Consider the following 12,414-nt stretch of genomic DNA (forward strand, 5'->3'; position numbering starts at 1 on the left):
GAGAGACAGAGAGAGAAAGAGAGAGAGAGAGTGTGTGTGAAGAACGCTGATGAGATATGAAATAACCAGTAGCCAATTGAATAAGCTACCCTTTTGGATTTATATATTTGTAAATCTGACTCTGTGCCTCACCAACCATGAACCTCACCGCACGTCACTGGTGCAGGCTCACTGATCTACATCCAAACAAAAACTGCTGAGCTGCTGCACCCATCTTTTGGACAGAAATCTGGAGCCATATAATTTCAGAATGACACCAAGATATAACATTTATCTCACAAAACACACACATGAAGAGCCTGAGGCATTCTACCAAACTTCACTTTAAAGTCAACCCGGATTACCATTTGGATTGAGAATGATGATGGTAGGAGCAGACCCTGAGGACTCGTGGCTTAAAAATTCCTCACATTACTTTAAGCCTAATTTCAAGAAAATTAAAAAGTAATCTATAAAACCAAAAGTGGAAGTTAGGAAAAGCTTATTTTTTCAGATGCTGACAGAGTCCAGGGGTTGTTGGTGCAGTGTGCTGGACCTTAACCCCTCACGTTCTGTCTCACATTATCTTAAATAACCTACCTGGGAACTTCAGATCTGAGCTGAATGAGGCTCCAGTTGTTCAGTGGACATTCGATTCAGAGCTGTTTAGATCATTAAGTACAGCTTAAATCCCAGATCAGGTCACTGCTCTAATCTTTGTGGGGAAAACCTGTTGTATAAAAAAAATGTTGGCCAAAAAAACCACAATAAAAGCTTCTGAAAGTCTATTCAGGTCTTATATTTACAAGAAATTCCTTCACGTCCCAGTCTTCCAACCTTTTCAATTTTCTCTCCAAAACTTTCTTTTACAACGATCCTCAAGCAGCAGCATACTCAGACTAGTACTACTACAAATAGATATTTAAAGGACTTGTTGCTTCTAGAGCTCCAAAGAGGGATGGGGTTTCTCACCTGTTTTGCCAAAATCTCATTGTGTATGTGGAAATATTTGCAGTTTATTGTGAATTTCATCTGCGTTATATGATGTACTACAACCAAAAATCAGAACACACTGTCCCTAATCAAACCACATGTTTTAATGCATGGGGTTTTTGTAATGCTGGGGTAGGAGCAGCAAATTGAAAATTGTGACACAAATGAATGACTAACATTTGAATTGTAATAAGGTTGTTTAAGTGCTCATGTGTTGGTGGCCTTATTGATGAAATATGACAAAATCTTTAGGAGGTTGCTCCATTCGGAACCACATACTGTCCATGCTCTACATCAGTTAATTTTCGTCATTTTATTATTCTGAAAGAGTGTGTTGCTTTTCCTAAAACAAAAAGTTTACAAATGTAACTTTTATTTTGTTGGACAAATATTTTAGTACTTCTGACAGTCGGCTACATGTGATACAGTTTTGTTGAACGTGTGTGGTCCTTGTGGTCCTAATACCTACGATTAGAAATATACTAATGAAGTACTACTTGCAAGTAAAACAAAAAATAGCTTTTATTTATTTTTTTTGTTTTTCCTTGCATGTCTGTGTGCAATTTATCCTAAGTGGAGTATTGGTTTTAAATGTAAGAAGAAAAAAGTGATACAAAAATATGAAATACAATACAAAATAAAAATTTATAATACCCCAAAATAGGATCACCAGTCCCAATTTGAGTACATTTATTAACAAAGGTCACTGAGACCTGCTAGTTAAGCTGAAACTTCACTGTTAAATAACACAAACAGAACTAAGATTAGTTCTGCAAAACCCATCTGTCAGGTCATATGTGAAGCTGGCAGCCATGGTGAAAAGTGCATGATCATAATTACGCAGATGCTTTATGGAGCGAGAATCTATGAGCCACACATTACCCAGACTATCAGCTTTTCATAAATGCTTTACAGTGGAGGACAAACTGCTGTGAAAATGATTTAATAGTGTGAAGAGCAGGCTGACAAGTGTGGTGCACATCAGTCCTTTTTTATTACACTCAATCACTGCCCTGTCTGCTCTCATACATAAATCATGCTTTTAAAGTGGCTGAACCAAATACCGCTTCTATGCAGGTATGAATAATAATAAATAAATGCATTTCTAAAACAGGAAACCTACTGGCAGATGGTTTATTTTATGGTAATCATTCATGGCTGAGGTTTATGTACATTCACAAGAAAAGGTCAATTCAAAAATAAAATAAAGAATACATATTCATATAAAGACATTTTTCATAAGTAAATGCAATAATACATGTTCAGTTACCTGGTAAACATATGGCAAGTGTGAACAACAAGATAAATACAATTAAATAAAATAATCCCTTCATTATGACACCTGAGAACCTGACTGAATTATAATCTGACATTCACAGTCAGAAGTGCATTTGTTTGTTGTGACCTTCAGTAAGACACAAATGATTTCATTTTTCCTGTCTTTAAAATCCGTTAAGTTGCATTTTAAGGCTGCAGTGAATTCCCTTTGGCTGAAGAATGAACAATATCACCTAAATGGATAGTTCAGTTCTTTTGAAGTTGGGTCAAAATTCAATCCGGTCAGAAATAAACTCTATTTCTCCAAACTGAGGTCATTCAAAGAGCTATCTACAACAGGTAAGATATTAATTGTTCATGACCTTTCCACAGAACCCCACTTCAAACGATCTGAACTATCCCTTTAAGGTACTAAAATAGCACCAACAGAACGACTAATATAGACATGGCTTCATAATCAGTTGTGCATGATCTACACATCTTACGTAAAGTGAAACAATGTAAAGAATCATTGCTTTTGTTTCTAAATTATCTTCTGGACTTTCTGAAATCTCAAAAGATCAGCTCCTAATAATGTATAACAGTGGATAAAGAGACACATAAACACAAAATACAAAGTACCCTGATCTCTTCACAGAGGACACCAAATCAAAAAGCTATAAACAGTTGCAGGAGAGTAAATGGACAGATCCTTTTAAACAACAAAAATGAAAAGAATGTGAGGTACAGGAAGCACTGGTTTACAAGCATGAGGACAGACTAAAGGGTCTGGGAGCTCAGCAGATAGAGTTGTCCCCAGGGTCACACTATACTGCATCTCCGGAGCATCTGTGGAACTTTATTTGGCATGAGGTAAAGTGGCCCCAGATAAGATAACCTGACTGTTCAGTAAAAAGCTAAAGGCTAATAGCTCTTTGGGTCGCTGCACACTAGCTGAGAGTGGGAGAACACAGAGGATTTAAGCTCTCTCTAATGCCTGGCAGCTTAAACTCCACACTGTGTTTCCCCTTTGTTCCTTCTGATCCTGTAAAGTGGATATGTGTGGAAGGCCAAAGAAGTAATCGTATATGGCTAAACGTCCTTCACGTATGAGGACCGTACATTCTACGCTGTTTCACCTCATATCTTTTTAGTAACCGGGCTTTAGTTAGTCCCCCCGGTGCTAACGTTCAGTAAAAGTCAAACCACCAAAGCAACACCTGGCCTTTTTGTGCGGTGCGTTTGTTACACCTGACCCCGTTAATCACCACTTAATGAGCCTGCTCTCTGCTTTCCTCTGCCCCGCTGGGTGACAGCCTCCACCTGGAGGTAACAGCTGGAGAAACCCAGACAGAGCAGCCGGTTGGTGTCTGACACCTGGTTTTGGATCTTATCGGCTACAAACACAACGCATCAAAGGAAAAATGAGAGGAATTTCACTTTTAAAGGCAGGAAGTGAAATTTGAAGCTTACAATAAAGTGTTGCAGCCCCGTAAGAGAAATCAGAGTTGAACACAGCCAACGAAGGGACTGTGTTTATCATTAACCTACAAGGTATGTCTGAATGTGGCTGCTCGCATAAGAACCACCGGACCGATAACCATCACAAACAAACAATAAAACACACACATATGGCTTTGACAAATGCACTGCAGAGTAACTTTACAGTTAAATAACATTAGGCTGATATCCAAAATGGAAGGCAGTTCTGAACAAAAACTGAATGGTTTCGTGCTCACACCTTTAAATTATTTCACAATACAAAACTAAATGACGAGTACAATAAATAAGGAGTTTTTATCGGGCTATTTACATTACTTACACCAATTTACACTATTCACATGTGGAGTTAAAGAGGTGATGCAAAAGGTGAGTTTGCACTCAACGTTGCGTGTAGCACCATGAAGGAGGGATGGCAGGAAGAAATGAGCACCTGAAGATGACTGAAGAGGTGAATGGAAGCGGATTTAAACAAAAACAAAACATACAATTAGGTCAAATATTTAATCATTACAGCAAATAAGCTCAAAGACTTTTGATCAATGGGCTATTTAATGATTCCAAATCAAACATTTTTCCACACCTGTTTGACGGCCGTGCATCTATTCCACTGTTAGAGGCAGACTGCTGTCAGAGGACGGTGAACATTTACCGCAGTAGCCTCCACAGATTCCTGTCACTTGGCTGCCATCCTGTGGAAACACAAGGAACAACGTGAACTCCTTTAGGTCTTCTTTCAGAAAAACACCAAGAACAGCAACTTTTGCAACATACATGCACCAGTTGTGGAATTACTTATCAAAATCATTATTTTCTTCTGTTTTTTTTTTTTCACATGTTCCAAAAATCTTACATTTTTTTGTAAAGCACAAAAAAGTAGAAGTAAGTACCACATGCCAAACAATAAAATAAAATCCCATCTGACAAATTTACTTGCAACAAGCTCTTAAAACGGGTTCAGATTTTTTGAAGCGGGGTTCTGTGGAAAGGTTATAAGGAGTCAATATCTTACCTGTTGTAGGTAGCTCTCTGAACAACATAAGTTTGGAGCAAAATAGTTTTATTTTGACCAGACTAATGAGCTAATGCCTAGTCCTAGCAAGGCCAAGACCAAAGTGGACTGCAGCTACCTTAAAATAACTGCAATCTCCAAAACTTCAGGGAGGTTTATGCATGTGCCATTTTATAAACCTTTATATCACTGTCAGCGTCACATCACCCGGTTAGTTACATCGAATTCTATGGTGATTTACAGGAGCACATCTGGTGCAGCCTGGGGCACTTCCTGAAGGAGTATCACAATATTTCTACTAAGATAACAGAGTAATGCAAAGTGACATCATTGTAAAGATTCTTAAAAACAGTGTTCACATGATCAGCTCCAAATCCTCTGAGATGGGGTAGTTTTATTACAGCAGGACTTCGGCCTTGGTTCTGCTTAAACACGCTGTCAGCTCATCAATCCAGTCAAAATTAAACTCTTTTTTCTCCAAATTGAGATTGTTCAAAGAGCTACCTACAACAGTTAAGACATTAAGTGTTCACAATCTTTCAAAAAAAAAAAAAATCACTTCAAAAGATTTGATCTATCGCCTTAAAGTGGTTCTGATATTTTTGTTTCACATCTGAAAGCCAAATACTGTCAGGAGCCATGCAAATACCAGCCAGTTACCCACTAACATGTCACTTGCATGGATAATAGTTCATACCAACATCTAGAGTTTAAAAAGAGGGGGGCAAAAACCCTGTCCCACAACAGTAAAGTATAAAGTAAGTGGTTTGTCAGATCTTCAGTGAAATGCTGTCTGCATCCAGCTGTCACAACCAGACTTTATTTAAACTGACTGAAGAGTCCAAAGTGGGTCAGCGGAGTTTGGACATCAGACTGTGAACTCTACTGCCTCTGCCTTCTGCTGAAAAGCACTCCCAAGCCTGATCTCCATTTCAAAAGTGGACGACGGTGGTGGTGGGAGGGTGAGCGCGTCTGACAGAGCAGCTGCCCATGAAAGGTTTCATTTTCAAAAAAAAGTTTACAGAGAAATGTGCCTCCAGGAACATCAACCCCACTGAGACTAATCCCACATGGAGCTTCAAAACACCTGAAAGGGCCTGAATGAGAGGCAGAAATTGATGGAGGAAAAGAAGCAGGGTGGAGTATTTATTCATCTCATCATAAAAAAAGCAGGGATAAAGTCATTATTTTGATACTTTCAACTTTGTCAGAGAATTTGAACACAGTGATGTTTCAGACCATGCCTGTGAGTCTCTTCTAGGATATTATTGACAGGTGTGTGATCAGTTACCTGGGATTTTTGCACATTAGCCACTGCATAGTTGCCCTGGGAGATCCATGAGGTGTCCTCCGCCACCTTAAAACCTGTTCCTGACAAGTTGATCCTAAACTGGCCCTAAAAGAAGAGAAAGACAGCGTTGTGAGATGTAATCCCAAAATTATTTTAAATAGCATTGAAAATGTATGTGATTTAAGGAAGAAACTATCAAAACTGCTGTGTTAAATGAAAAATAAAACATGAGACCAATCAAGATGTGCTCCCCATCAAAATCTTTTTGTTTTAAGCAATGGTATTTCAAAAGATTAATAAAAACACATCTTGTAGTCCCAATCTAGCAGGAGAAACACATCCTGGAGGCTGAATATCAACATTAAGGTTTATTTTAGTAGGAAAATAAGCAAAACTTTACCTGAACCACCGGACAAGTTTTAATGAAACTCACAAAAGTAAGCATTGGATGCATATCTAAATCTGACCAACTTTTCAGGTCAGTTTTAATCAATATGGCTACCACAGCTAACCAACCTTAGTAAACACAGAAATGGCTATAACTCAGCCAATTTTAAAGATACTGAGCTAAATTTTGGTGCGACGGCAGCTGAGATTTGTCCCCAACACATACTCGAAGCACTAACAGATTGTGCAACATTTTTGTTTAAAACCTTTGCATCCAGGCCAGCGGGCGTTATGCATCCTTTCATTCTCACCTGTGGACAGCTGGACAAACTGTAACAGTCTCCAGCTGTTGCAAACGGGACACTCTTGCCTTCACGGGTGATGGCAAACTTCCAGTCTGTAGCTAAATGACAAGAGAAGGGCAAGAAATTAAGTACTTTATATAGTAGCATAAAATAAGAAAGGTTATGTCATTGAATCTATTACCAAAAGGCCTTGGATGACTCTGTAATGATAGCTTGCATCGTCCTTAATGACCAATTATGTAATTTAAAAATAAATCTGATCACCTTTTGGAGTCACCCAAATAGAAATGTCAGTATAACTCAGTTTAGTTGGAGCATTATTTACTCACCTTTTGTCCTGTAATTGTATATTTGTTAAATTGAAGGCATCTTGAGCCCATTAACCTTCATAAAATGGGACTTAATTACAAGGCTATGGCAGCTCTTATTTGAGAAGTAAACACCGGCTGCAGATGCTGTTTTCTGCCTGTGTAAGAACGTGGCCAACTCACTGATGATGTGCATCCGTCTGATGTCCAGGCGAACTTTAGAGAAGGTGGTGATGCCGGCAGCTGTGTAGTCTCTTCGACAGTCGCAGTCCTCTCTTCTGGAGCCATTGGCCGGACATTGTGTGGGGTCATTGAGCCTGGGAAACAAACACACACAGGAAAGATAAAACAAACCTGTGATCAGCCTTACAGCTTGATGGAATTTTCTCATTTTAGGAGAAAACAGCCAGAAGTCAGCTGGATTTTTCTAATAAAACTCTTGTTTACCTGAAACCAAAGATCTCTGAGAAATTCTCCTCCTCCCCGGTCGTCAAGGTGATGTACTCCTGCGGAGTCTTTGTCTGCATTCCTGCACAATAAACCTGAGGAGAGGAAGCCGCAGGGGTGAGAGTTGATGTGGAGGGGGGAGAACAGATAGACGAGTAGGGAAGCAGGAGGAAAGGTAAAGGAAAAAGGTGATATGAATGAAGACAATGGAAAAAAAAAGCAGAGGCAGATGCATATTTAGGGGAAAAAAAGTCGAAGCCACAAAAACCAGAAAGAGGGTTTTTGACATTTGTGCAAAATAACTTTATCTGTGTTTCATAAACGTGCTGCGTTTGTTTGCAACATTGCGCACAAGGCCAGAGCATCAAAAGCCTCCCTGAACACATGCTAGTAGAGATTACATTCAAGAATGGCAGCAGTGCAGATATGCAGCAAGCTGTGAGAATGTGAAGAGTGCAGGAAAACACTCTAGAAAGCTTTAAATCATTCAAAAGAGAAAACTTCAAGTGCCTGTTCCACATCACGCACAGAAAGGTTTAACAAATGGCGCTTTATGCACTCATGAGATAAGGTGATGTTGTGCTACCTTGAGGAGTTTTCCTTGAACACTAAGGAAGTGTTCACTGTCCTGTATGGGGCCATTCGCGGTTTGGATGTCGAGACAGCTAGATGGCAGGTGGCCTTGGACGCACAAAAGAAGCAGAGATAAGTTCGTACTCGGTGGCGTGTTATTCATTCAACACAGAGCAGGCACTCAGCCTCAACAACTTCAGAAGCTAAACAAACTGTGACAATTCACTTTTTTTAATCAAAGTAAACTAAATGTGAGGAGCTGTTACTGCATACTGAATGTCATTTTCATCAAATACAAATCAAGACTCACAGCTTGGGTTAGTGCAGACTTCTCTGGTGTTGGGCATTGCATCCGGAGAGCATCTGTTACTTTCTTGTCCATCCGCTGACACACACCACGCTGTCCTCTCCATCACTCCGTCCCCACAGCTCACTGAGCACTGACAGCAAGGAAGAAAAACAACAACAACAGCGTGAAGAGCCCACAGAGTTTCAGAGGCTCCACAGTGCAAATTATTTGTCACCTTCTACAAAGCTACACTTTAACTATCATCAACAGCACATAACCTTATTTGTCAAAAGAAAACTAATATATAAATAAATATTCAAATAAAATCTATAACTTGTTCTTGTTATAATCAGTAATATTGTGAATAAATGTCCATTTTGGTTGCCAAACTATGATATATTGTGTCTTTAGTTGAAACCATTATTTCCAAGCTTTTACCTATCAGGATGTAATGTATGTCACATTTTAGAATAAGTTAAAAACAACCTCAGATGACCAACCCATTATGCTTAATCAGTACTTAGTGAACAGAAAAAAAAATCAAGAAACAGTGAGTGAATAAAATGCGTTTTCCTTCTGCTAAAGATTAAGTAGCAGAAAGCTGCTGCTGTCAAATGCACCTGATTGGCGTGAAGCTTTGCTTAAAACCCCTGAGGCTTGTCTGGAATATGTAAAGCCTTTCCATTTCTCAAAACCTGAGGAAGATTAAAGACAAAAAAAAACCCGAAACCCTTTTGAGAAATAATCCAATGGATTTTATTATGAATTACTGACTTTGCTTAACCCGTATGACTGTTTAGGAATCATTTATCATGGAAAGGCTGCCGTGATGCGCACATTCTTCTAGGTTTCAGGCACATATACTGTATGTCACATCAGAGCACGGTGCGTTAAATGATACCTAATGCTAGACCCTTAATGAGAGCAGCTTTTGGCAGCTTGCTGATCTAAACCCATTAAGGCTTTTAACACAATCCCAAAGATGAAAGCCATTACCAGCGATTTTTAAAGTAGTTGTTGCTGCCCATCATTCTGGGAAGGATTATAACGACACTTTTAACCAGTTTGGAGCTCATCGTTTCAGATGACACAAAATGTTCAGAAGTGGAGGACACTTGTGGCAGCTGCCAATCTGTTTGAGAGTGAATGTCACAAGAAAATGCTCTTCAATAACTCTGCTCTCCAGACCGTGTGACCACAGAAAAAAAAAAAACTAAATAAAAACAAAAATATTAAACTGCAGGTTAGCATGTAACATATTCTTAATTGCATAATTAAACAAACAAATGAGCGATATGGTTGTTTGAAAGAGTTACATGGAGAAGGTCTCTTTTTTTGTAAAAAAAAAAATGGGAACATGACTCGGATTTGTAATAGTTGTACCTGAACAAACCACAGGATTTCAGGATTTCAACATCCATTGAACTGACGACACCAAAGCAAAGATTTGATTATAATGCTTGGCTTATTGCACAAAGAAAAAGCATATCTGCACAAACACACTATGTCAACATCAGGTGGTGGAGGTGTCATGATTTGGGCTTGTTTAGCAGCTATGAGACGGGGCATTCTGCAGTTACTGAGTCAACAACAAACTGATTTGTATATAAAATGTGAAAAGTTGAATTTATTTTTACACTCACTGAATTATGAGCTCATTTTTGGTAAACAAACAGATTAAAGAGGTAGGACCAGAAGCTTTTAAAATGACAGATGGTGTGTTTTCTTTTGACAATGGTTGTATAGTGATAGTTGTATGGGGAATCAAATTTTTTGTTTGTTTGTTTCAGATTGCCACTGATTTTTTCTTCAAGAAGTCTGTTTTCTTGATAATAATTAGTTGGAAAAGCCATCTTCTTTATCCAGAGTTTCAAATGAAAGCTTGTTATGTCTAACGAAGGAATCAAAACTAAAAATGATACATTTTAATGTTCCAAAAATAAAAGTTAACAGCAGCATTTTTTTTATAAACTTTGAACCTTGAATTATATTTGTATTAAAAATTAAACATTGCACAATTTTATTATTTAGCAGTCCATCACAGATCAGTCAACCAGTCAATTCATATCACATAATCTGTTTGTAGTTTCACACCATAACGAGCTCTTCCTCTAAAGCAAAAGACATAAAGTTAAAGTCTACAGCTGATAAATGACTATAAAGTGTTCAGGAGCAGAGACTCACTCACCGGTCCCCAGATTCCAGCCCTCCACTCCTGTGGCGGTGGGCACGGGCCCAGATTACAGGCCATGTAGCTCTCTGGGGGGGTTCCAGGGCAGTTGGACAAAGACTGGTGGCCGTATTCATAGTTGTCATTCTCCATGTGAACCTCACTGCAGGAGATGAGACGCTGGCGGTAGCCCTGACCACAGCTGACTGAGCACTGGAGGAGAGAAGAAACCGTTAACGTGAAGTAACAACAGCGTTCAACTCATCAGCACATCGGGGGCCTGCTCACCTCTGTCCACTCCCCGGTAATCCAGATTAATTCACAGGCATGTGTGTTGCAGCTCTCCATGTCTGGTGGTCTGATCTGGTTCATGCAGTACATTTCGTGGACCTCCTGCTGGTTGTAATCCACACAGTGCAACGCTCGTCTTCGGTGGCCCGATCCGCATGATTTACTGCACTGTTGAAGAGACAAGACTGAAACTCAGATACCACTCAGCTACAAGAGAATAGGACTCTGGGGTGCACTGACACATTCTTTTATAAAATATGCAGCATAACTTGCAGGGGAAAAAAAAAAAAAATTGTCTTCCATCAGTAAAAGTATCACCAGGGCATTGGACCAGCAAGGAGAACGAACCACTATTGAAGGCTTTTACCACAGCAGAAAAGTAACAAAATCTCAGTGAAAAAGAAAAAAATAGGAAGAAAGGTAGACACATAAGTTTGCCAGAAGATAATAAAAATGTAGTATTTAACAAAGGATATTTAAAAAGTGAACAGGTGCAAATTCCTTCAAAAGAAGCTTTTTTTAAAAGTGAAGAATCAGTTCAAGAATAACCATGAAAAACAAAATAGTGTTTTGTCAATCTGAAATGTCTCTAAAAGATGTATTTCCTTTAAAATCATAGATCTACATTAATATTTTACACAAGTTGAAGTATAATGTTAAATATTATGTCATTTAGATACAGGGAATATAATACTGAGAATATAATGAACACAAACGTCCATTATAGAAAAGTAAGTTACAACCAGTACGTTAACCCTTGCTGGTTGAGCAGTTTTAAACCCCAGCAGCAGTTAATTGGGACCCAAAGGCAGGGTCTTCCACACCCTCCTCCAGGCTAATTAGGGCTCTCACTTCAGAAATGTGCTTCATGCTGCTTGGTGACCCAGATTCAACATCAAGTGAACACAGTAAAGAAGAAACTCCTGCTGCAGTTTCTTTTTCTAATAACCAACAAAGATATGTAGCCACCAGGGTAAAAAAAAATAAAATAAAAAAGAAGTAGTTTAGCGTTACCGAGCAAGTATGCTGCTCCAGAGAGTAGACAGTAAAGGTAATGTAAACTTCGAAAAGTTAGGTAAAACTATTCAGAACTGTGTATTTAATTATGGTTTATAACAACTAGCTAACAATGATCCATTTTCACTTGGAGAGCTATGTTAGGGGTGAGAAAAAAGAAAAAAAAGAAGAGGTAGCTAGTACAGGAACCAAAATCTTTATTGCAGACTTTGTGATAAACAAACAAAATAAATTATAAAAGATTTAGGCCTAAATAGCTTGTATTGTATTATATATGATGCTATATTTAATTCAGTTTATTTATACATGATATTATTTTTAATATTTTTATCGCAAAATTAACAGGAAGTGTAGATCTGGAGCCATAGGTAAACAATCGATTGTGTGTGTTTGCGCTGTTAGCAAAATAACTCATAAACCCCTGGATGTTTTTGGATGGAACTCAGTCAGTTTTTGCAGCTATTGAGCTAAACTTTAGTTTGTTGGTAGCTGAGAGTCATGCCCAACTCACTCGCTGAGCACTAAACCTTTGCCATTCACTATTAGTCAACTACAATTATAATTATATACAATTATAATTATAATCCACTGAGTG

At 38.6% G+C, this 12,414-nt stretch overlaps 1 protein-coding gene across 1 annotated transcript in view; it reads right to left on the bottom strand.

The window, feature by feature from the left end:
- Window positions 1-1,947: 1,947 nt before the first annotated feature.
- Window positions 1,948-12,414, bottom strand: part of LOC108244095 (A disintegrin and metalloproteinase with thrombospondin motifs 9) — a 49,254-nt gene continuing 38,787 nt past the window's right edge. Inside the window, exons 31-40 of the mRNA XM_017429990.3 lie at window positions 10,800-10,970; window positions 10,530-10,724; window positions 8,363-8,492; window positions 8,066-8,160; window positions 7,480-7,574; window positions 7,216-7,349; window positions 6,731-6,822; window positions 6,033-6,137; window positions 4,313-4,421; window positions 1,948-4,172 (exon numbers count right to left, since the gene is read on the bottom strand). Of these exons, the coding sequence (XP_017285479.1) occupies window positions 4,332-4,421; window positions 6,033-6,137; window positions 6,731-6,822; window positions 7,216-7,349; window positions 7,480-7,574; window positions 8,066-8,160; window positions 8,363-8,492; window positions 10,530-10,724; window positions 10,800-10,970 (1,107 nt within the window). The 3' untranslated portion in view covers window positions 1,948-4,172; window positions 4,313-4,331. The remainder of the gene's footprint in view (window positions 4,173-4,312; window positions 4,422-6,032; window positions 6,138-6,730; window positions 6,823-7,215; window positions 7,350-7,479; window positions 7,575-8,065; window positions 8,161-8,362; window positions 8,493-10,529; window positions 10,725-10,799; window positions 10,971-12,414) is intronic.

This window comes from Kryptolebias marmoratus, linkage group LG4 (assembly GCF_001649575.2).
Source record: "Kryptolebias marmoratus isolate JLee-2015 linkage group LG4, ASM164957v2, whole genome shotgun sequence".
Lineage (NCBI taxonomy): Eukaryota > Metazoa > Chordata > Actinopteri > Cyprinodontiformes > Rivulidae > Kryptolebias > Kryptolebias marmoratus.